Source organism: Dromiciops gliroides, chromosome 2, assembly GCF_019393635.1.
Source record: "Dromiciops gliroides isolate mDroGli1 chromosome 2, mDroGli1.pri, whole genome shotgun sequence".
Lineage (NCBI taxonomy): Eukaryota > Metazoa > Chordata > Mammalia > Microbiotheria > Microbiotheriidae > Dromiciops > Dromiciops gliroides.
The window spans coordinates 700,802,568-700,828,629 of NC_057862.1; the positions used below are offsets into that span (position 1 = coordinate 700,802,568).

General features: G+C 46.8%; 1 protein-coding gene across 2 annotated transcripts in view; it reads right to left on the reverse strand.

The window, feature by feature from the left end:
- ATAD2B (ATPase family AAA domain containing 2B) overlaps positions 1-26,062 on the reverse strand; it is a 101,162-nt gene that overhangs the window by 72,298 nt on the left and 2,802 nt on the right. For both annotated transcript variants that reach the window (XM_043983983.1, XM_043983982.1), the window contains exon 2: positions 1,771-1,922. In XM_043983983.1, the coding sequence (XP_043839918.1) occupies positions 1,771-1,922 (152 nt within the window). The remainder of the gene's footprint in view (positions 1-1,770; positions 1,923-26,062) is intronic.

Below are 26,062 nucleotides of genomic sequence, written 5' to 3' on the forward strand. Positions count from 1 at the left end.
AATATGGATACAGATTGAACCTTACTTTCTTTTGTCATTGGTGCTGTTGGGTTTTTTTTTTTGAGGTTTTTCCTTTGTGCTCTGATTCTTCTTTCACAGCAAGACTAATGCAGAAATATGTTTAATGTGATTGTACATATATAACCTATATCAGATTACTTGCTGTCGTGGGGAGGGAGGGAAGGAAAAAATTTGAAACTAGAAATCTTATAAAAACAAATGCTGAAAACTGTCTCTACATGTAACTGGAAAGTAATAAAATACTCTTATAATTAAAAAGAGAGATGGATCTACGTGGGGGAAAGAGAAATCACCCCTAAGAGATGGCTGTAAGTGAAGTTCTCCGCTAACCCCTCTGTGGGCAGAGCCCAGGCCAGCAGGCCCTCCTCATCACCGGGCCGTGGGCATGGCCTCTGCACCCTGGGCTGCATCTCCATTAGGGGGGGTTGTTTTTTCCCTGGATAATCAGTGTCTCTAATCCATCCCTTTTATGATCCCCATGAAAAGTGACATCGTGCCACTTGGACAGAAGCTGAACACGTCCCCTGGAGCTTCACAAACACATCATGGGATCCTGGACACACACTTGTTGTCACTGAATTGGGGTGGGGATGGAGGGGTTTGTTGTTTTTTGGGGGTTTTTTTGTGGGGCAATGAGGGTTAAGTGACTTGCCCAGGGTCACACAACTAGTAAGTGTCAAGTGTCTGTGGCCGGATTTGAACTCAGGTCCTCCTGAATCCAGGGCCAGTGCTTTATTCACTGCACCACCAGCTGCCCTCAAAGGGATGGAGGGTTTTTAGGATGGGGAGATAGATCGAGATATATATTTAAGAGAGAGAGAGAGTCGTCATTCGTGGTTCTCATGAATAAAAATGCCCACGCGGATGACATCAATCTGCATAGTTAGTACTATACTGTTCAAGCAGTCAAGGAGTTATTTTATAGAACCACACCCAAATTATAAAATTCATTTGGAAAGCCGAAAAGTTTGATTCAATATAAGAAAAAGAGATTCCTGAGTTAGTGATATTCCTAAGGAGCATGGGCCTTTGGTATGCAGTGAGTTCCTCAACATTCAATTTTTTAATTTAAATTTATTTGAAGTTTTATTTTGACAAATAATAAATATTTTTTTCTCTATCCCACCTCTCCATACTCCTTTGGGGAAAGGAAGAATACAATCCTTGTAACAAATCTCCATAGTGAAGTCAGACAAACTCCCACATCGTTCATGTCTCATTAGGATATTTTTAAGGCTCCTGAAAGGACAGAGAAATCTCTTCACAGGCTTTTCCCTATTTCTGTAGCCCGAAGCCTCTAGAGAAGAGCCAAAGCAGATTCTGTGGAAGAAGAGGCTTCCCCATGGCCCCTTCTAGGGGCACCCCAACCCCGACGTGGAGGCTGAGACAGGCAGGCAAGAGCCGAGAGCCAATTCCCCCATAAGATTGTACCAGGTACAAATAGAATGAGATGACGTGGACATCCCAGAGTTCCAAGGGATCATGTGTCCCATGATAAAGTTGGGATGATGCGTGCAGGCTGCCTCATCTCAGTAATTCAGCGTCTCAAGGTGCTGAAGACCTCCTGTGTTTCAGACCTGTCCCTCAAGAAATCACGCCCACTCTTTGTGGGGAGGCTCCCTTCTGGACAAGAAAACTAGGAGAACTAGTCAGTACAGCCGCCCCTCTACTCTTCAGCACCTGACAAAGTGGGGGCATACCTCCGCCACCCTCAAGGGGCTTGGCAGACGCCGACACCTCTCTACTCACCTGGACTGGCCAGCCGCAAGACTCCATTCCTCCCGCTGGCCAGGACTGCGAGGTTTGGATTTCTCCTTGCAGAGAGCATCGGTGAGCTTCAGAGTGCGCTTGGCGGGCGGGGATATGTGACTATCACTCAAGCTGCCATCGGCATCAACATTCTGAAAGAAAGCCATGGGAGTGAAGGCTATTTTTCCTGTTACCACACTCCCCGTACAAACACAAGACGGAAAACCCACAGTATGCTCCCAGCCCCCCCACCCCACCCCAGCCAGAGGCCCTGCTCCCCACAGGAAGGCAGGAGAAGAACCAGGCTTGGGACAGCTGGTTTGGGGACAGGGGACCCCCCACATAAACCAGAGCATGGAGCCCCTAGCCATGTGACCCTGGGCACACCACTTCAGCTTCTTCAGGGAGACCATCTCCATGCCACCCCTCTTATTACTGTTGTTATGCCAACCCAGTTCAAACACAGGTGATGGGACAAGAACCAATGACCCCTAGGGCAAGTTGAGGGGGTGAGGGGGGCAGAGAAGCGTCAGGATGCGGACCCCTGGAAGGGGTCATTTTGTGAACAAAAACGATGAGCCAGACGAGCCAGGCGGTGGGGCTCCCTGGGAAGGAGATTCCGAAGGCCCAATTGGCAGCAATAACAATGCAAGCCAAACTCCCCCAAGTGTGGGGGATGAGGGCAAACCCACAAATCAACACAATGAGACCAAGCATTCAGAGAGGAGCTCTGGACAAGAAAGGAGAGAAGTGGGTGGAATGTTAATCAAGTTCAGCATATTCCCCTTCCAGCCAAAATCCCAACTCAGAACATGCGGGCAGCAGGGAAGGACTTCCCTCAAGGGAAGGACCAATGGGCTCCAAACCACAGGACCTGATCACAGCTGCTGCCTAACCACGGTCCACCCCCGCAGATGACTGCCCCCCACTTTCCAAGACTCCTAAACATCAGGAAAACACCAAATTCCAAAGTGTGAGGGGCACTGTGGCCAGTTCAGCAGGGATCCATTAACTCCAAATGTAGAGCCTTGTTAGCTACATGCTTTAATAAAAGCACATTAGTAACGAGCTAATCTGGAGCCCAGCCCCCTGGGGGGATGAACATTCAGGGGCTGGCCCAAAGCCATTAGGTACTTCTGAGCCGGGAGATGCCAGGCTTGAGCCTCAGATGCCTGGCAAGATGGCGTCAAAATCATCTTGGGCATAGTCTTCCCCTTCCATATACTTAGTAAAAGCAAACCAATCTTACTCACCACCTACACAAATAAAGAGAACCTGCTATTATGAAGGCTTCTAAATGAGTAGTGTCTGTGCTGATGGGGGCTGAGACAAAAGATTCAAGGCTTCCGAGTGTGACTTACTGCCTCCATTTTATTAACTTTTTAAAGATTTAGTCAGCTTTTCACTTTCCTTATGATTCCTATCGCTTTTTTCATTGCATTCACCCATTTCTCCTCTCATCTGTAGGAGCCCCTTCTTTTATGCTTACTCTAAGGTCATTTTCTTTTGGTGCATTCTGAGTTTTTAAGTTTTCAGTTTATTAGTCTTGCCTTTTTCTATTTTGTCCAAGGAGACTTGTAGAAAGACAAACAACTGTGAAAGACTTAGGAACTCTGAACAGCACAATGGCCTATCACAATTCCAGAGGACCCGGGATGAAACCTGCAGTCGTATTCTGGACAGAGCCAATGAGGGGAATGCATTGTGATGGATCACACATGTTTGTAATGGGGCTCTGCTTCTCATCTTGTTATTGTTTTCAGCAGAGGGGGAAGAGGGGGAGAAAAAACAGACCCCAAAATAAAATAAAATTGAATTTTTTTAAAGCATATTTTCCCCTGAGGATTGCTTTGGGCATGTCCCAAAAATTTTGAGATGTTTCATCATCGTTTTCTTTCACATTATTATTGTTTCTATCATTTTCCTTTGACTCACTCAAGATTTAAGATTTCATTAACTCTCCACTTGGGTCTGTGTCTTGTTTGTGCTCCTTGAACTGATTATTTTTTTATTACATCATGATCTTTTAAGGACATATTTATTATTTCCAACTTTTTTGTATTTGTTTGCAATATCTATGTGGCCTTACACATGATTACACCTCAGGAGATGCAGAAAAAGCCTTTGACAAAATACATCACTGATTTGTGCTAAAAATCCTCAAATATAGTCATAGTTACATTTTTAAAAATATCATCAGAAGTCTCTAAAAGCAAAGGCAATCATCATATGCAATGGGGATACACTAGAAGCTTCCCCAACAAATACTGGTTTAAGGAAGGAAGCATGCCCTCATTATTACTTAAGATAGTTCTGGAAATGCCAGTAATAGCAATAAGAAGAGAGAAATAGATTAAAGACATAAAGCTAGATAATGAAGAGACAAAGCTATCTCTGTTTGCAGAAGACATGATAGTTACTCAGAAAAACCTAGGGAATCAGCAAAGTTATTAGCTTAAACAATCCTTTCAGCAAAGTCACAGGCTATTAAAAAAAAAAAACCCTCAAAAATCAAATGCATTTCGGGGCGGCTAGGTGGCGCAGAGGATAGAGCACCGGCCCTGGAGTCAGGAGTACCTGAGTTCAAATCCGGCCTCAGACATTTAACACTTACTAGCTGTGTGACCCTGGGCAAGTCACTTAACCCCAATTGCCTCACTAAAAAAAAGAATTTTTTTAAAAAATCAAATGCATTTCTATCTAACAACAAAATCTAAGAGCCAATAATAGAAAAGAAAATTCCATAAAATATTTGGGGTTCAACCTATCAAAGCACAGGAGGGAAAACCACGTTTACATTCCATTACAAAGTGTTCCCTAAAGAAATAGAAGGCAACAAGGAACTGGAAAAATATTCTGGACTCAGAACTAATGACCACATAATAAAAATGACAATACTGCCACAATTTACACTTTTAATACTATTACTAACCCAATTACAAAGGGGACACTTTGTAGAACTAGGTGAGATAAAAAACACAAGCTCTAGTGATGAAAAGAGGCAAGGACAAAAAGGGACCTCAGAATAGGTTATGAAAAGTGGCATTCATCAAAACAATGCGGTTCTGCTTATGAAAGAGAGGTAGATCAGTGGAACTGACTAGACATGGCAGAACCAGAAACAAAGGCATTCAGTAACCCAGTACTGAAAAACCAAAACTCTCTATCAATAAAAACTGCTGGGAAAAGTGGAAAACAGTTGGGCAGCAATGAGACTTATATCAAGACTGTACACCATACTCCACATTCTAGATGGATACATGATCTTCATATTAAAGATTCCCACTATTAAAAACAATGAGGGGGGCGGCTAGGTGGCACAGTGGATAAAACACTGGCCCTGGATTCAGGAGGACCTGAGTTCAAATCCGGCCTCGGACACTTGACACTTACTAGCTGTGTGACCCTAGGCAAGTCACTTAACCCTCATTGCCCCACAAAACAAAACAAAACAATGAGAAGAGCTATGGCACAGACTCAGATGACTGGCAGAGCAGTACAGCGCTGGTTAAGCACTTACTACATGCCTCTGTGCCTGCCAGTCACTGTGCTAAGCTCTGTGAACACAAACAGAAGCAAAAAAGATCATCCTTGACCCTCAAGGAGCTTTCATTCTAAAGGAAAAGACAAAACAGAAAAGGAAACTGGCAAGGGAGGAAGGCTGCTCAAGTGCTCTACACAATTAAGCCAAATCCAATAATCTTATCAAATCAATCTGATGGAGGAGGTAAAGAAGGGGTTAACAGACAACCTAAGACCCAAGCTTTAATTTAGATCTGAGCTCCAATAGATAACTTGCAGACCCCAGTTCTGAAAGGGCTTAATAGATAACTTAAGACTTGGGCCCTCATCAATATGTCAGGGCCTAGGTTCTTATTAACTGTTACCTGGAGGTCTGGTTCCCATTAATTACCACCCACAACATAAACATAAAGAGACAGGTCACAGAGACCCTAACTAGCAAATGTTTATACCCAGAAACCAGGAATAAGAAAAAAGAGATCAAAAACAGAGACACTCTGACCTTGGCAAGTTGAAATATGACTTTAGAAATATGCACATCGCCCAAATTTGTCCCTAGATTCACCTTATGACATGTAAACCCCCAAAACATACCTCCACAGAAAAAGGAACCTTGCCTAGGGGTTGGCTTAGGACCCCAGGAAGTCCAAATTAGGATATGAACCCCACAATGTGTCTCCCTAAAATGGAGATTATTAGAATGAGGCTGATAATTTATCCATCCTATAAATATAACACCTTTGGGGGCTCTCCCTGTGGTTACTTACAGTATTGCAATAAAACTTGGGAAACTGAGTCACTGAGTCTAGTAATTCCTTTGGGACGCCTCACAATCGGTCTGATCACCTTCACTCCATCCCACATCAAATCAAAGGCAATGATTAAGCACTACTCTTTGCCAGGCACTAGGTATAAACATACAGAGAATGAAATCATCCCTCCTTTACTGATCCTCTCCAAGCTGCCTGCCCGTAGCCAGTTTTACTAGGCCTCCCCAGGATATGGGAATTAAGAGGATACTGCAAGAAGCCAGGTGAGCCCTGACAAAGACAGCAAAGACAGACAGACAGACAGACACACACACACACACACACACATGTTGTGGAAGCAGATGACTTGACAAGTGACTGGGCAGGGAGGGGTGAGGAATCCAATCTGACTGGAATCAAGGTTGGAAAGCTGTCAGTGCCCTGTAGAAAAAGGACATTCTGAATGGAGGGGGAAGGAAGAAGCCTACTATGTGACCAGCAGTGGTCTATCCTCTCCCAAGTAGAGCCCTTTCCTGACCAGATTTCTATATAATCAACACTTATGGTGCTGGGGGGGGGGGGGGGGGCCTGGCATCAAAGACAAAAGTCAATGCTTCAGCCCCTCCCATTCCTGCAGCTTGCCCAGAACAGACAGTCACTCACATACACAGCACAGGCACCAAATCAGGGAAAAGCTATTACAACCCCTACAGCAGAGCTGAGGATTCCTCAGACTTACCCAGGTCTGTCTGCCCAGGGCCAGACTCAACCCCAAGGCTGGTTACTGGTGTGGTAAAAATTATTTGCGGTAAAGATTAATATTGCCGTTTTAGCTGACTCATTTGGGAGGGGCCACACCTGGCCCACCCTGAAGTTACATATGCTACTGAGGTTAGAAGCAGAACTCTCCATAGGCAGTTTTTTGAAGGACCTCCCCTTTCGGGGGAGGAAAGATTGAATGCTCCCTGAAGGGAGGCGGAGGGTCTTCTGGAACTCAGTCTCTTGTTCTTCTGCCCTTGCGGTGGTAGTACGGGCTACCAGGTGGCACGAGCAACTGTAGACTTCCAGGTGTTGGTGAGTTAATTAAGGAAAACCCTAAATTCCCTTGAACTAGCTTAACTGGAAACGGTCTGGGGAGTGCATAGGTTAAGTTTAAAGTGAAGAGTATTTCTCTGTATTTCTATTTTCCTATTTCCTTATCTTTGATTTTTATTAGTTTCACCTTTGTTGTTTAATTAATTCCCAAGTAATAAAATCTGATCCTTTTGTGAACTAAAGCTTAGAGGCTCCTTTCTTATTGGCCTGGGAGAAATATCTAAAAAGGGCAGTTCAGAGGGGAGGGTGAACCTAAAAGGTCCCTTGTATTTCCGGGACCCCTTTTCCCGTGGGTGAACCCCCTCCCAGCTTTCTGAACTTTCAAACTATGTCCCAGTGGCAGGGACCGTCGTACCCAAACCCCTTTTCAGCTCCCTTGTGTGGAGGTTAGAAGGCAGGGACTCTTGGGGGGCATGTACAGATATATATTCCGGCCCTTAGCACAGTTCCCAGCACAGAGAATGAACATGTATTGCCTGGTTTTACCTTTCAAACAAAATTCACTCGTTCACTTAATGGTAGAACTGAGACTATGTCAAATTATTTCTAATCCACAAGTATTTGTTTATAAGTCACCTTCCCTGTGCAGGGAACCATGCAAGGCACAGGGATAAGTAGGCAAAGCACTCAGTAGAAATAAAGAAATCACCCCCTAGTTAACCCAATAATCTCACTGTAGGGAATGTGCCGTGAGTTAGCAAACTGCAAAGGTATCTCTGCGGTCAGAGACTTTCATGACGGCCTCATACAGAATTGCTGGAAACTGGGTGTCCAGCAGTCCTCCACAACACGGGGAAGTATCACCCTGTGATCTTCTGCTTCCATCAGGGCTTTGTGAACTAAGGCCATGGCCAAGAAGGCTGGGGCCCGGCCCGAAAGGGAGGAGACCACCATAACTGCAGCCCAGGCCAAAACAGGGTGAGGGTGGGGGGCCTTAATGCTCCCAGCCCGGAATCCTGGAGGGTCATGAAACACCGGCTTCAAAACAGGTTGGAGCAGTCGCAATGAGGGACTGCGGGGACTGGGCCAGGGGAAACCAGCTGCCCCTGCCCAGGGGCCTTGAGGCAGCAGGAGGGAGAGCAAGGGAGGCCTCGCTCCCCTGCCTCTGAGGACTCCTGGGCCCACCGGGCCCATAGCCTGCCACCCGCCCAGCGAGGCTGGGCTCGGGCCCTCAGAAGCCCTCCCCAGCTTCTGCAAGTCAGGCCTCAGCCCCCTCCCCCCTCCAGCCCACCGGAGTCACAGACGGCCAAGGGATGGCTCTGCCCTAAGCCCACACCTGACCTTGGGGGTCTTCTCCTCCATTACCGCCAGGGGCCCGCTATTTACTGCCTGGGACGATATAAACTGCCCCTCTGCTCATCTTCTGAAGCCCCTAAGGGGCCCCAAGCTAGCTTGTGACTCCATTGGGCATCCTTCCCTCTGCTCCCTCAGCAACCCGGCCAAGAGGCCACCTTCTCTCCACTGCTCACAAACAACATGTGCCCATGCCCACCACGCACATTCGCAGCAATGCGCGGCAGAGAAAACAAAAAGGAGAAAAGTGTTCCTAAAAGTCTTTGTGAACCCACTCCAGGCAGCGCTCACCCCCTCTGAAGGGCCCGATGAGGAAGCTGAACAAATGCAAAAGCAGTTATGTTTGTGGGTGGGGGCCCCCTCCCTCTGTCACCGGCTGCCCCTCAGAGAGCCAAAACTCCAGGGAGAGCAGAGATGGGAGCTGCCCCTGCCTTGCGGTCCCCTTGTGCTCTCCTCTCCCCTGCACTTCCTGGGCTGTTTCCCGGTTACTGTGTTAGGAAATGGGCATGTTATCAGAATTAATGTTCTGTTATAAAAAGGGCATTTTCCACCATCTTTACAAAAACTTGGTGCTCACGGGCCCGTACGTCCCATAGGGCCAACGTATCAGCACTTGCGTCTCTGATCACGTCACTTCCCAGATGAAGTCTGATGAGGGCAGAGGACAGAACCACTTCCCTCCAACTCCCAGATCTTTTTTCACAGCTGCTGTTCCTCTATGCCTGTCCATCTTAAATTTGGGGATTTGTTGTTTGTACCCAAGTATAAGACTTTACGAGTCAGTTTGGTGGTGTGGTCGGTAGAGCATTGTGCCTGAAGTCTGGAAGGCTCATCTGACTAGCTGTGTGACCCTGGGCAAGTCACTTCACCCTGGTTGCTTCAGTTTCCTCACCTGTAAAATGAGCTGCCAAGAAAACCCCAAATGGGGCAGACACAACTAAAACAAATGAACAAAACCAAAGTCATTCCTACTGAATTTCATTTGATTGGATTCAGCCCAATGCAGAATCTGTCCAGATCTTTCTGGGCCCTGATTGTCACTCCTATGTCAGCCTTCCCTGTCAGCTGGGTGTCACCTGCAAACAGGACGAGCATGCCATCCCAGGCTGGGCCCAGCCCAGATCCTGGGACACTCCACAACTAACAGCTCCTCTGACATGAGCCAGGACACCCCTGCCACCAGCCACAATCTTGCAGACTTTTTCTATGAATGGAGAATTTATGCTCATTTTTTTTCTTCTTTCCTTTTTTGTCTTTTCAAAATACTCAATGTCATATGGGATGGCTCTCTGGGAAGGGGCAGGAAGATGCCAAAAACTGTAGAGAAGCAAAAATGAGAGACAGCAACAAAAACTTCCTCTTAGGAAAGCAATTGCCCTTTCAGTCTGAGCAGCCAATGAGTCCTGAATTCCTCTGACTTATCTGGTCCGCTCTGTTCTCTCCACCTTCTCCCTAAGAACAAGATCTTGGACAGAATCGGGTCAACTCTAGCCCAGCATTCATTCTCCGCTTACCGACCAGTTCAGTGTCCTGTGAGCTGGGCGCCCCTTGTCCTTGAGGACACCCAGCTTGCTTCCCTTTTGGAGGTGTCGGCCAACCCTCCCAATAACCCATGCTAGAGGCCTGCCAGACCCCAGACTCGCCGCCTACAGTGTGCAGGCTCTTGTCCGAGAACTCCAACATCTGCCCTGCTCCCACCTCTGATGGTCTCTGATGGGCCGGGCCATTCCATGTGCCAGTTGTTCCAGGACTGAGGTTGTGTTGACCTGAGCCAGGGCATGGAGGCGCTCTCTTAGTTACCTCCTTACTCATCTTGGGAACCAACTCCCTGTTAGTCATTCCGGTTCTCACTTTCAAGGTAACAGAAGCTCCAGTCTGGCACCAGAGCCCTTCCCAACCTGGCGACAACCACGCTTCTCCACCTTATTCCACACTGATCCACCTACTGCTCTTGTTCCTTCCCCTCTATGTCCCACCTCCAAGCCTTTGCTCTGACTTGTCCCCTAGGTCTGGAAGGCCCTTCATCCTCACGTCTGTCTCAGCTTCCTTCAAGGCTCAGCCCAAGCATGAGCACCCCACCGCCCCCTAAAGCCTCCAGGAGCAGCTAAGCCCCCGGCACTCCTCTGTTTACTCTGTCAAAGCTGGTATACATAAGGCCTTCGGGTGTCCTCCCTGAAGAAGGGAGGAAGAGCCCTGCAAACCCTACAAAGTCAAGGCAACTTAAGAAATACTTCATGGACTTAATCAAAGGGGCTACAAATCATGAATTCTAATTCCCAAAACATTTATTAAATGCCTACTGTGTGCCAGGCACTGTACTAAGGACTAGCACTACAGAGCAAGGTGGCCCTTGGCCGTCCCAGAGAAAAGGCACAGACTGACATTTCCAGGGGGAATGGAGGAATGGAAGGTGAGCTGAGGGGATATGAGAAGGCCCTGAAGTTGGGGCGGGGGGTGTGAGAGAAAGGGCTCCTGCAGCAGATGAGAACAAGCTCCTGTCCCATTGCCAAAAGCTCTCATGCTGAACTCAATGTGCCCTGTTCTGACTTCACAAGGGCACTGCCCAAATGAAGCCAAGACGACACTGCCCAACGCTGTTTCTTTGCCCATTTCACCGCACACATCCAAAAAAAGCAAACGTCTAATATCTTCAAACTAGCGTAATAAAAATGTCGCTACACCTATCCAATTCTGAAGGCAACTCAATGTACAAAAACGTATACCACAGAGGGAGAACAGGCCGCTGGATCCCGAGAATGGAAGCCAACTCAGAGGTCACCTCATTTTATAGGAGGGAAAAAAGGAAGCTCAGAGAGGGAAGTAACTGGCTTAAGGTCACAGAGCTCATAAGCCCCAGAACTGAATCTAGGCACTGACTCCAAACTGAGTTCTCTCTCAGGTTATCAAAGAAGTCTTTAAAAAAGTAAAAAGATTAATCACTGGCCTTTAAGCACATCAGTCCTCAAAAGTCAAACAGAACCAGATCCCTGCAGGCCCAGGTATTAACATGATCCTCTGTTGTGCTCTGGCTTTAGGATTCTGGGAGACGCTTCATCTGGTTCAGGCTCATGCAGGAATGAGCGTTGGGGACCCAAAGGTGGAGCTAACACTGGTGAAGCACACGGTGCCTGGCAGGCAGGCCCCACATGCAGGAGATGTTCCTGCTCCCGGCGTGCGAGGTTCTCACTATGGTCAGTCACAAGAAAGGCGCTCTCTGCTCTCTGCACAAACAGGGGAATCATCCAGGGTTCAAAGGACCCAAGAGGATCAGGACAGACTGAGTAGAGGCAGCCAAGTCATGCCCAGGTGCAGAAGAAGCAGGCCAGAGGGAAGGAGGCACCAGCTTCTTTGCCAAGAGATCAAGCAGGGATTGGGGGCCACCTCACTGAATGAAGGGGTCTCCAGCAGCACCCATGAAGAAATTTGTGAAGTATTCTCTAGTAACTTGAATTATTGTCTTTTTTTAAAGAATAAAATCAAATGCTTCAAAGCATCTGCCTGAGTGTCTTCTACCGCAAAATAAGAGATTTATGGTCTCCTAGCTCTAAGAGTAACCATTTTAGTCACATACCTATGGCATAAAACGAGGTGTGCTTGAAATTATTCCTACAGCCAAAAAAATTAAGACATTGATTTATTCAAGCCCAGATGCTTAGAGATACAATTCAAATTAAACATGGAATCAAAGACTGCCATGGGAATACTACTACTACGACACTGAAGAATTCAGAAAACCATGGGAAGACCTATCAGCTGATACAGCCAGAAATAATTGTAATATGAAAACCACAGGCAACAATCGCTTTTGAAGTGTTGCCAAGATGCTGGTGTATCCCTACTAAGCGTCCAAATGTTCTGCAGCTGTTTCAGCTAGGCCGGTAAAAGAAGGCATCTCCTCCCCCAGTTCTCCATAATTATCGGGTTCCTCAGACCCAAGCTGTCACTGTATTTGACAGCTCATCCAGTATGTTCCACTCACATATTTTTCTGTATTTTTGACATTTTAAGAGGTCATTTTCCCACCTTGAGAGCAGGGCCAATTTTTTGGACTCCTCCCTAAACTGATTATCTCATTTCCCAAGAGGTTGTGACAAGCCTTCTCTCTGTAAGCACGCTCCCTGCCTGCCTTTACTGGAAAAATAGATGCAAACCCTAATCACCTGGTTCCTCTTCTCCCACCCCGGCAGGACCCCATCTTCTCTCCCTTCAGTCTCTGAGAAAGAGGGGAGGAGCCTTTTCCTTCCCAAGGACAAGAGCTCTACCTGTGCCCTCCTCTTTCCTCCAGACAGTTGGCTCTATTGTTCTCCTTTCTCCAGCCTCTTCCCCCAGCCTCCATCCCCTCCAGTCAGCTCTTGTCCTGATCCTGCCTCCTTCGTCACCCAAAGGCATCTACACTCAGCCTCCTCACCTCTCATTCATTCTCAACCCTCTACAAGTCCTATTCCAACACAACTAGACTACAACTCAAGATTTTTTCATCACGAAATGTAATAGTGTGTCCCCACCTTCAACCATCTCACCCTCTTTGGTGCATCTTACAGTGCTGACGGCCCCCCCCCCTTTCCTCCTGTACATTCTCTGTCACCAGGTTTTTATGAAACCACCCCCTCAGTTCTCATCCCACCTGTCTGACAGGATTGTTGCTTCTCAGTCTCCTCTGCTGGCTCATGCATCATCTCCCACCCCCTCACTGTGGGTGTTCCTCAAAGTGCTGCCTTGGGCCCTCTCCTCTCCTCTCCCCTCCCTAAACTCTCTCATGGTGACCTCGCCCACACTTAGGAGTCTAACTATCACCTCTATGAAGGTAACACTCAGATCTTTTTGTCCAATCAGTGTTCAAAGCTCCACACACCTGGAAGAGGACTCATTGTCTCCACCCCAAAGCCGGTCGTCCCATGAACCTCCCTCTCTATCCACTATCCTGCCAGGCACCCAGGCCAGCAGCCCCGGCACCATGCCCAACTCCTCATCCTCATTGGTTACCACATCTTGTCATTTCTGCCTGGAACATCCAACCCATGTCTCCACACACAGCCAACAGCCTCCTCATTTGTCTTCTTGCCTCTAAACTTTTCAAAGTGACTGTCCCACAATGCGGACCCTACTCAAAATCCAAGCAGCTCCCAGCGTGGTCAGTGCCCAAAGCTCGTTCCAGCCCGGCCCCAAGTGACCTTGGGAGTTTTAGCAAACACTGCTTCTCTTCCCACATTCAACAGCCCAGCCAAAGTGGTCTGCACACAGGCCAACTTCCAGCCTCTCATCTCAGCACTGGCTGTCCTTACATCCTCACTTCTACCTCTCAGAATCCCCTTCTTTCAAGATCAGTATTTACTGAGGGCCTACTATGTCCCAAGCACTGGAGATACAAGTGCAAAAGGACACCATCCCTACTCACAGTCAACAGACATCCAAATGGTGGTTTGGATAAGAAAAAGGTAAACATAATAGAACATATTAATAGCAAAATAATAAAAATCACATATTCATAGATGCTGAAAAACCTTTTGACAAAATTAATTTCTGTTGACAATATCCACTTCTATTAAAAACACTAGAAGGCAAAACAATAGATGAATCTTTCCTTAACATGATAAGCAGTATGGATCTAAAACCAAGAGCCAACATAATCTGTAATGTGGATAAACTGGTGGCCCTTCCAATAAAATGAGGGTTTGAGAAAATGGGATTTGCCAACGCCCAAAGGCCCCACATGGAGATTGATTTGGATTGATAGAATTGAGTGAGAGTGATCAAGCCACACTTGCCCCTCCCCGCTGTCCCCCCCCCCAAGAAGTTAACTAACTTAAGACCACCTTCAAGTCATGTCAATCAATGGATTTGAATGCTACCAGCCCATGAGCTTGGAGCAGTGTGTGGGGACGGCCTCTCTTCAGGACCCACAGGGAGCTTCCGCTCTGACAGACATAGGATCTTCCTCTTTGTTGCTGGGACTTCGCAGTGGTGGCAGAAGAACCAGGCCAGCTTGGACTCTGATCTCTCCTCTAAGGTAGACAGGCTTTGCTATCTTTCTGAACTCCATGTGTTCTCTCTTTTTCACTAATAAATGCTTAATGCCAAACTTGGTGCTAAGGCTTCTAATTTATAAGTAAACCCTAGCTAGTTTTCCCCACACTTGGGACAAGAATAAAGGTGACAACACAGTAGATTTCACTCGTCACAAGGGGTAAAGCAAGCATGGCCACCACTACCACAACTATTTAACAGTGTCAGAGGTGCTGGCTCTAGCAATAAGACAAGAAAAAGACATCCAAAAAAAAGCAAATAAGACAAGAAAAAAACATAAAAATGATGAACTCAAGATACAGAAGAAAAGGTCATTTCTGGACAAGCCAATGGGGAAAATTTGTTTCGCAGAACTATTTGTATTTGTTGACAAGGGTTTGGTTTTGTCTTTTCCAATGGGAGTAAAGGAAGAGGGAGAGGTGTTGAGGCTAAAATTCTAGCTAGTCTGTCTAAAATATCCAATGAGTGGTCACCAATCAATTATAAGCTTGAGCAAGAGTTAGACTTTTAAGCATTTATTAAGGAGAATAAGAATTTGGTAAAGAGAGAGAAAGGCCTAGATTCCTATCTATTAAAGGGAGAGCGCATTTCTAGCTCCGCTCTCCACCAGAGTCCAAAGGAAAGAGCCCCAGACTGAGTGCCAGTTTCTTCCTTCCTCCTCCCACTAGCCCGCGTCGCTTCCTGACGCCAAAGAAAAGACTCCTGGTCTTGCCCTCAAAGACCTTGGCTTCATGGGCGGAACTCTTGTACAGTAAGTCTCCAGCAGGGGGTGTCATTCCAATCGTTACAGAGGGGAAAGACCAGAACAGACTGTTTGTTAATTGAGAGAGAAAACGTTTAAATAAAAACTCGGGAAAAACAGAGTCAAGAAAATCCAAGCAATTCCCACCCAACTTAATGTGTTCTGGTTTCATTCAGCCCTGTGGGTGATTCTTTTATCAATGAGCGTGACCACATATGCATACACACCACAGGCTACAATGATGGTGTTATTATGGCCTAATAAATGCCTCACAAAATAGCAAAGATGCCTGGTTAGCAGCCAACACCCAAATGAACGCTGCTGGTAACCATCACCCCAAGAACCCAGGGTCCCAAATATGTTATGTTCAGAGCGGCACTTGAAGGGAAGTGCATCCTGGTCTTTCTTTAATACATCACCTCAGTGGAGCCAAGATTACAGGAAAATTATAAGTACAAACTCCTACAAAAAGATCTAGAAAATGCTCCAGACCACCTTGACAATGAGTCATTTGTCCAGTTCAGTTCCGCAGAGAGACAGAAAAGTCTGCAGAGCCTGTGGATGCGGTTGGGCCAAGAGTGCGCCACACAGAGAGCTCCAGGCAGAGACACTGCATCAGGGCAAGAGGAGGTTCCTGACACAGCAACACACCATTCTCATCCATTTTATAGACAAGAAGTAGGCTCACAGTCCACTGAATGTCACTGTGTCTTGCTTTCAAAAATCTGAAGATGCTCCTACTGATACTGCAGGGTTCAAATCAGAGAAGACCCAGGTTCTCAAGGAAATCAAAATCTTGGGTGACTCAAAGAACCACGAAGGGTCTAAGTTGGATCCGGCTTTAGGTAGGCTTCCACCAGTCGCGGACGACCACGGATCAGCGCCTTGAAGAGCCACAGGAGTAATCTACTTTAGTAATCTACTGTTTGATAAACCCAAAGACTCCAGTTTCTGGCACAGAAACTCAGTATTTGACAAAAACTGCTGGGAAAAGTGAAAGATAGTATGGCAGAAACTAGGCACAGACCAACATCTTACACCATATACTAAAATAAGGTCAACAAAAGGGAGTGATTTAGATATAAAGGGTGATGCCATAGGTAAAATTAGGAGAGGGAAGGAATAGTTTACCTCTCAGATCTATGGAGAGAAGAGCAATTTATGACCAAACAAGAGATAGAGAATATTATGAAATGCAAAACAGATGATTTAAATTACATTAAATTAAAAAGGTTTTGTACCAAAAGAAGCAATGCAGCCAAAATTAGAAGGGAAGCAGAAAGCTGGGAAACAATTTTTACAGCCAGTGTTTCTGACAAAGGCCTCATTTCTAAGATATATTGGGGGGCAGGGGGCAACTAGGTGGTGCAGTGGATAAAGCACTGGCCCCGGATTCAGAAGGACTTGAGTTCAAATCCGGCCTCAGACACTCGACACTTACTAGCTGTGTGACCCTGGGTAAATCACTTAACCCCAACTGCCTCACCAAAAACAAACAAGCAAAATATAAATATAAAATAAAATATATCAGGAACTAAATCAAATTTTTAAGAATCCAAGTCATTCTCCAATTGAGAAATGGTCAAAGGATATTAATCAGCGGTTTTCAGATGAAGAATCAAAGCTATTTATTGACATATGAAAAAATGCTGTAAATCACTATTGATTTGAGAAATGCAAATGAAAACAACTCTGAGGTACCACCTCACACCTATCAGATTGGCTAATATGACAAAAAAGGAAAATAATAAATGTTGTAGAAGCTGTGGAAAAATTGGAACACTAATGCATTGTTGGTGGAGTTGTGAACTGATCCAACCATTCTGGAGAACAACTTGGAACTATGCCCAAAGGGCTTTTCGGCTATGCATACTCTTTGACCCAGTAATACCATTACTAGGTCTGCATCCCAAAGAGATCATAGAAAAGGGGAAAAGACCCATATGTACAAAAAATATTTATAGCAGCTCTTTGTGGTGGCAAAGAACTAGAAATCAAGAGAATGCCCATCAACTGGGGAATGGCTGAACAAGTTGTGGTATATGAATGTCATGGAATACTATTTTGCTGTAAGAAATGATGAGCAGGCAGATTTCAGAAAAACCTGGACAGACTTAAGTGGACTGATGCTGAGTAGTGAGCAGAACATTATACACAGTAACAACAACATTGTGTGATGATCAACTGTGATAGACTTGGCTCTTCTTCAGCAGTGCAATGACCCAAGACAATTCCAAAGGACTCACAATGGAAAACGTTCTCCTAATCCAGAAAAAAAAGAACTGTGGATTCTAAATGCAGATTGACCCATACGGTTTCTACTTTTTTGTTGTTGGTTTTTTTCTCTTTTTCGAAGTTTTTCTCTTCTGTTCTGATTCTTCTTTCACAACATGACTAATGCATAAATGTGTTTAATGTGATATTAGATTGCTTTATGTCTTGGGGAGGGGGAGGGAAGGGAGAGTGGGAGAAAAATTTGGAGCTCAAAATCTTATGAAAACAAACATTGAAAACTATTTTTACATGTAACTGGAAAATAATAATATGCTTCTATGATTAAATATTTTTTAAATAGAAGCAGTCTAAAAAAAGAGAGCAAAAGAACAGGCCCTGTCTAAGATTATGGTAAACAACATGCCAAAAACCATCGTCCAACCTGTTTGCCAACAGTCAACTGTAAGAGAGGATAAGGTAGGTCAGTCTTTTATTTTTTTTTTAAGTGAGGCAACGGGGTTAAGTGACTTGCCCAGGGTCACACAGTTAGTAAGTGTTAAGTGTCTGAGGCCGGATTTGAACTCAGGTACTCCTGACTCCAGGGCCAGGGCTCTATCCACTGTGCCACCTAGCTGCCCCAGGTAGGTCAGTCTTGACTGTTGGCCACCTCCCTCCTGGCCCCGCCACACAAGAGAGAGACCCCCACTAGGCCAGAAAAGGACCCAAGGCCCTCTGCTCCTGCTGACTCAGCCCTCGGTCTTCGATCAACAACCCCACTTTGGGGAATGCCCAGAAGCAGGAGACAAGCACAAGCCCTTTCACCACAAAGGGAAGTCCTCCTGCAGAGCAGCAGGATAAGCCCATCTGGGAGTTTTGAGAGTAGTGCTGGGGAATCCTCTCTTCTAGAGTCAAGCACAACAAAGCAAAACGTGCAGACAGCAGGCCTCATTCCAAGCTGCTTTTGAAAACGGAAGGGATGAATTCAGATAGGGACGATGCACTTTAGCAACAGAAAAGGGCTGATTCTAAGACCCAAAAACGCTGGCCAAAACTCCCAACCACCACCATTGGGCAACTTCAGAAGGATCCTCCCTTCCCCCTTCACACAATATGCCAGAAGAAACACACTAGACTGAGAGTCAACTGATCGTTTATCAAGCACCTGCTGTGTGCCAGGCACCAGGGGAAGGTGCTGGCATGAGGAGGGCCTAGGGAGGACTTCCTGTAGAAGGGGAGATTTTAGTGGGGACTTAAAGGAAGCCAAGAGGTCAGCAGAGGAGGGAGAGTGGTCCAGGCCTGGGCAAAGCCAGGGAGGATGCCCGGAGCAGCAGAGAGACAGAGGATCTTGTTTGTGGGACAGCAAGGCGGCCAGCGTCACCAAAGTGTACAGTAAGGTCTGAGGAGACTGGAAAGGTGGAAGGGGATCAGACGAGAAGGGCGTTTGAACAGCAAAAAGGATTTTGTATCATATGGCAATAGATAGCTTTGATTTCTTCATCAGAAAACTGCCTGTTCCTATCATTTGACCATTTCTCAAATGAGGAATGACTTGCATTCTAATAAATTTGATTTAGTTTCTGACATATTTTAGAAATGAGGTCTTTATCGAAAATACTGGCTATAAAAATTGTTTACCAGCTTTCTGCTTTCTTTCTAATTTTGGCTGCATTGCTTCTGTTTATACAAAAACTTTTTAATGTAATGTAATCAAAATTATCCATTTTGCATTTCATAATATTCTCTATCTCTTGTTTGATCATTAACTGTTCTCCTTTCCATAAATCTGAGAACTATTCCTTCCTCTCCTAATTTACCTATGGTAGCACCTCTTACGTCTAAATCACATACCCATTTTGACCTTATTTTAGTATAAGGTGTCAGATGTTGGTCTATGCCTAATTTCTGCCATACTCTCTTCCAGTTTTCCCGGCAGTTTTTGTCCCACCACATCTTTCCACAAAAACTGCTCTTTCCAAGGCTCCCTCCCAGTGGTCTTTTCTCAGTCCTCATCCTTCCTGACCACAGGGCAGTTTCTGACCCTGTCCATCACCCTATTTCCCTGGCTACTCTCTCTCCTGCTCTCCTCCTCCCCCTGTCTGTGCCAAACCCTTCTCCAGGTCCCCCCTGCCAAACATGGGGTCCCTCAGGGTTCTATCCCGGGCCCTCTTCTCTCCTCCCTCCAGACTAGTTCACTCGGTCACCTCATCAGCTCCCATGGGGTCAATTATCATCCCTGTGCAAATGAGCCTCAGATTTTTTTTTTTGTCCAGCCCTAATTTCTCTCCTGACTTTCAGGCTTGAATCTTCAACTGCCTGTCAGACATCCCAAACTAGGGCTGACCTTCTCTTTCCCTCCAACTCTCCCCTTCTTCCTAACTTCCCTAACACCCAAGGACACCCCTCACACCGCCCCCCCCCCCCCCGCCCAGCCTCACCAGCTGGGTGTCGTCCCCGGTGCCTCACTCTCACCACCATGACCCACAGTCAGTCTGCTGCCAAAGACTGCTGGTTTTGCCTTCTGTGCCCCGCTCTCTCCTGACACTGCCCTCACTATGCCCTGGAGCAGGGCATTCCTGGGCTACGTTAATAGCCTGCTGGGGGAGGGGGGCCTCCCCCTCTCTTCTTAAAGTTCAGGTCTAACCATGTCACCACTCTCTCCTATTCAATAAACCTGCAGAATCAGGCATTCCAGGCCTTGCATAACCTACCTCCTCCCCCAAGTACTGACCTGCTGGTTGTTCTTCCCATAAGTCCCATCATCTCCAGACTCTGAGCATTTGCTCTGGCCGGGCCGCATGCCTGGAACGCTCTGCTTGCCCATCTCGGCCTCCCGGCTTCCTTCAAACCCCTGCTAAAATCCATCTCCTCTCAAAGGCTTTCCTAAGCCCCCTTTATGCTAGTCCCTTCCCCTGGTGCTCATTTCCAGTCGATGCTGTATCCCAGGGTGTTTGGATGAGGCTGTCTGAATGCGAGAGCAAGGCCCTTCTCTGTATTCCCAACACAGACACAGAGCTTAACACATATTTAACGACAGACTGATTTCTGCTCAAAAACACTGTCTAATGGTGAATTCAACAGATTTCACTCAGCTGGCATTTATCTGGCTGCTCCTTTCCTCTCTCCTCTTCCTTCACTTCAAAACGGAGGCCCTTCCCTGAGAGTTCGTCCTTCTCCCCTCCTGCTCCCCCATGGCTCACACTGCCCCCCAGGCCACCCCTGCCCTCCTGTAATGGGGTGGGCCTACTCCGCCCATGGAAGGCCTGCTACATGCACCCTGGATCCTACCTATGCCCTCTAGCGCCCATGGAAGGCCTGCTGCATGCACCCTGGATCCTACCTATGCCCTCTAGAGGCTCCAAGCAAAGGCGACCACAACGAGGATTTACTAAGCACTGGCAGAAGGCCGTGCACAGGCTAAGTGATGGGGACACCAAGACAGTCCCTGCCTGAGAGGGGAGAGGGCAGAGAGGAGCCACGGGGGCATGGCAGCTCCACAAGGATAGCAACTTCACAATGGGAGAAGGGAACATCTCACTCATCTCCAGCCACCTCCCTGATGCCTGAAAACACGCCTGGGGCCCTCCCCAGCCTCCTTTGGGGATGTGAGAGAACAGGTGCACTAATGTACCCTGGGCGGAGCAATGAACCAGTCCAGCCATATGCCCCACAAAGCTATGTGGCCCTGCACACCCTTTCACCCAGAGATACCCCCACAGCTCCACATGCCAAAGAGTGCAAAGAGCCAGGAAAAGAATGCCAATGGACAAAAGCATGCGTAGGTGCAGGGAATCAGAACCTGAGGGGATGCCCCTTAGCACCCTAAGTGGGGAACAGCAAAACAAGGTTTGGTATGTGGCCTCGATGGAATACGGTCATGCTCCACACAGGGCTCATTAAACTTCTTCCACTCACAACCCCTTAATGCAACGCCAGGAATATAGGTCTATAACACAGGTACACAGAACCTTTTACTGTTGCCACATTTCTCACGATCCCCACATTTAGTTACATGACCTCCTATGGGGTGGCAGGCAACCCACAGTTTAAGAAGCTTCTAAAATGTGAAAAGGATGGTTTTAGAAAAACCTGGGAAGGGAAGCGATGCAGAGTAAAGTGAGCAGAATCAGGAGAACAATTCACATAATAACACCGATCTTACTATTATCGATCGGCTGTGAAACTTTCAGTAACTGATCAACACCATGAGCAACCCCAATTCCAAGGACTCTTGATGAAAGTCGCTGCCCACCTCCAGGTAAAGCTGAGGAACTCAGGAGGCACAAGGAAGCAGCATTTCTTCTTCTTTTTTTACCTTTTATTTGTATTTTGTTAATATGGTTAATTCAGACCTTTGTTTTGCACGAATATACATATTTGCAACAATTTTTACTTTTCTTGACTTCCCAATGGTGGGTGAGGGGAAAAGACAAGGGAGAATTGGGAACTGTAAACAACAAACACCCCCCGCTTTGACCCAACACCACCCACCAGCACCCTGTATCTTTCCTTTTCTTAGATAAACTAATCAAGGCTCCTTCTACTCTTGTTCTCTTCTCAAAGCTCCGCAATCTGACTGCCAGTCTCATGAGGCAACTGAACCCCATCTCTCCCGTGACGAATGGTCCCCAATCAGCTTTTTCTGCACTTACCCAATACAGACATTAGTTGCATTCTTCCCTCTTCCCAACTTTTTTCCTACTGTTGAGACATCGCCATCCTCCCAGTGGCCCAGGCCCCCGACGCTCCTCTCCTACTTAACCTCATGTAATCAAGCCATCTCTGCTCACATCGAAATCAATCAAGCTCAGGTCATCGTCATCTTTCCCCTTTGTTGTTGTTCCATCATCTCAGTTGTGTCCAACTCTCCGTGACCCCACTGGGGGTTTTCTTGGCAAAGATACCCAGGTGGGTGGCCATTTCCTTCTCCAGCACGTTTTACAGAGAAGGAAACTGAGGCCAACAGGGTAAAGGGACTGGCCCAGGATCACAGAGCTGGCTAGTGTCTGTCTGAGGTTGCATCTGAGCCCAGGTCCTCCTGATTCCAGGCATGGTGCCCTATGCACTAGGATGCCACCTAGCAACCCTAGAGTATTGCAATAACCCGCTGGTTCGTCTTCCGGCTCGGCTCTAAAGTCATTTGTCCAAAGCGTAGAGCTTAATGGGAAAAAAAAGTGGAAAGCAAGGGCACCCAGCAGTGCCTCATCTCTCATCTCAACTATGCTCCAAAGCCGTAACCCTGGACATCGCAGAGTACTGGTTAAGAAGGAGAGGCTGCTTGTTGGGACAGATAAGCCACAAAATACAGAAACCAACAAACCCAGGAGGAGCACAGTGTTGGACAACCCCAAAGTCCCTGGGGTGCTACTAGGGTGACCATCAGCACAGGACCAAAAAGACTGGGAAAGTCGAAAGCAGTCTGGCAGAAACTTAGCAGTGGCCAACAGCTCATAAGACATACCATGTAAAGCTCCAAATGGATACGTGATTGGACAGAAAGGGAGACATTAAAAACAAATTAGGGAGGGGCAGCTAGGTGGCGCAGTGGATAGAGCACCGGACCTGAAGTCAGGAGTACCTGAGTTCAAATCCGGCCTCAAACACTTAACATGCACTAGCTGTGTGACCCTGGGCAAGTCACTTAACCCCAATTGCCTCACTAAAAAAACAAACAAAAAAAAAACCCAAATTAGGGGATCAAGGAAGAAACTCTCTTCAGATCGACAGAGACGAGAGCAGTTCAGGACCAGACAAGGGATAGAGAAGATCACAGGAGAGAAAACTGACAATTCTGAACACATGAAATTAAAAGCTTTTGCACACACAAAATTAAGAGATTAACTGGAGGAAAGCACATCTTTACAGTAAGTTTCTCTGATAAGGGTTTCATTTCCAAGATAATGAAATAAATGATTCAAATTTATAAGAGTAAGAGCCTTTCACCAATTGATAAATGGCCAAAGGATGTGAACACAGTTAGTTCTTCAGGGAAGAAATTCAAGGTACCAAGTTAGATGGGAAAAAAAACAACATTCCAAATCACTAATAATTAGAGAAATGCAAATTAAAGCAACTCTGTGGTTCCCCTTCACACCCTTCTGATTGACAAAGTTTTTTAAAAAGGAGGAAAAAAAGGAAAATGTGGAGAGGATGCAGGAAGACAGGTGTGTCAACTGATGGCGCTATGAACTGGCCCAGCCAACAGCATGGGGACTGATTTTCCCTACTGTACATTCTGTGAACAACGGCTTCCCTTTTTCTTTTTTCTGAGGGAAGTAGTGGTGAGAAAACAGATGTTCATTAACTGAAAAGTAAAATTTGAAAAGGTGATCCAGCCACTCTGCCCAAAGAGTGCCTGAACCTCTGCACGCTTCTAAGCCAGAGAGCAAAGAAAGAGGCGAGGACCAGGCACCCAAACTGTCCTGGTAGTTCTTCTCCCAGGGTGCTTAAAGAACTGGAAACAAAGCCAGTGCCCACAGACGGGGGAAAGGCTAAGGTGAAGGCACTGGAATAATATGATGCCGTTCAACACGAAGGCTAAGACGACCTCAGAAAAGCAGAAGGAGGGAGGCAGAGCCAAGGACACCACACTTCCGACTACACAGCCCCACCAGAGACCTGGAGAAAACCCTTCCACCCATTCCTCAGATCCTCAGGCTTCTCCCCAGCCCTCGGCACTGTGGCTGACACAGAGCAGGCACCAATTCTATGAAGTGCCTTTGTACAAGGGTGGGCACCAGGGCCCAGGGCTATGAAGATCCAAAGGGTCAGCACCTGTCCTCAACAAGCTTCCCATCAGGCAGCCAAAAAGGAATGGGGACAAGGGCAAAATCCAGACCAAGAGCTCCCTGAGAGGAGGAGAGGGGGCAAAGGACTCCCAGATGGGGGAGGGGTCAGGAAAGGTTCCTTCAGGATGGGGCTGAGGCATGGGGACACCGCCAAATGCTCACCAGGGACAGCCAAGAGGGCAGGTGTATGAGCTGCAGGAACAAAAGCATCTCCATGCCAACAGTCTCACTAGACACAAAACCAAAGGAAGCACAGTTTGAAGGTTCTCCTTCAAAAGGCAAACAAACCAGCTCTGTCTCCTCTACCAAAGGGCAATGAGAAAGCCCACCGTTCTAAGCACCTGCAAAAGACCAATCCGAACAGCGCTGCCGGTGCACGCTGGAGCAGAAATCTACCGGGCGCCACAGAGGACTCTCTAGTCAGTACAGTTCTGCAAAACCCTCCTGGTGCCGATTTAGATCCAGAAAGACCTTGAGGAAAGAGTCAAACAGCATCCGGAGCGTGATTCTATTGGAGAAGAAATCCTCTGGAGCCAGGGCCCAGTGTAGTGAGACCACAGAGTTCTGAGAGCAAACTCAAAGAATGAAAATAGGATATGGCCCTCCACGGATGAAACTCCAACCAAATTCAGGTGAATAAGCTGTTGGGGGGGCAGGCTAGAAGGAAATGAGGAAAGGGTAGACAAGATAACCCAGGAGATCCCTTCCCAGAATCAGCAAGGAACAAAGAGCCTGGAAAGCCAAACCAACCAACAAATGCTTATCTTCTGGCCAAGAGCAGCACCTCTTTCAAAACCCAAACTCTTCAGTCAAGTCTAAGAGAGGCTTTGTGGTGGAAGATTATCAACAGCACCACCTCACAAAACTGAGAAACACTGCAGGAAAAAACAAACCACAAGAGGCTAACCTAAGCAAAATTACCCCAATGGTATTTAAAGATGAAACTAAAAAAAGGCAAAAGCCAGATAAAAATGGAAATTATCTATAAAGATTTTTGTAACAAATTCAATTCCCCACCAGGGTCCCACAAGTCACCAAGTCATGGGTCACTGCCAGCACTCTAAAATCCTGCAGAGCGCCTCCTTGAGTCAGTCACAACTTTTGTTTGCCTCAGTTTCCTTATCTGTAAAACAGGGATGATAGCACTGACCTCCCAGGGTTGTTGTGAGGATCCAATGAGAACACTGTAAAACCCTCAGCAGGGTGCCTGGAGTGTCACAGGCCCCCTGTTCATGTTAGCTAGTATTATTATTATTATTATTAAATCTGAACAACAGCGGGACAACGGCTGGACTAGACAAGTATTCAGAAGGGATCTGAAAGAAGGACCGACACCGAAGGCTCAAAAATCTCTCAGGCTGATGGCTGGGTGGAGGAGGGACTGCAACAGGGCTACCCCCCTCCAGTAGCTACTGCTGTCATGTGGGCCAGGGGTGATGAGGGCCGGCAGCGGACAAGAGGCGAGGGTGAAATCGACAGAAATTGGCACCATATTGGATCTGGGAGGTGAGAGAGAGTGAGATGAAGTCGACAGCCAGGCTGCAAGCCTGAGCAACTGGAGAAATGGTCATGCTCTCAACAGTAATGGGGAAGTTCAGAAGAGGAGGGTTGGGGGGAAGATAATGAGCTCAGACTGGGACATGCTGAGTTTCTCCATGTATGAAAGGCAGTTAGAGACAGAAGACTGGAGGTCAGAGATGGACAAACAGGGTGGAGAGTCTTTTGCATGAGATGACAATCCATGGGAGCTGATGAAGTCTCCAAATGAAACAGGAGAGAGAAGAGAAGAGGGCCCAGAGGCCAGAGGTCTGTGAGATATCCGAGCACGGTCAGAGGGTGTGATATGCAGGAGATGGCCAAGAAGACAG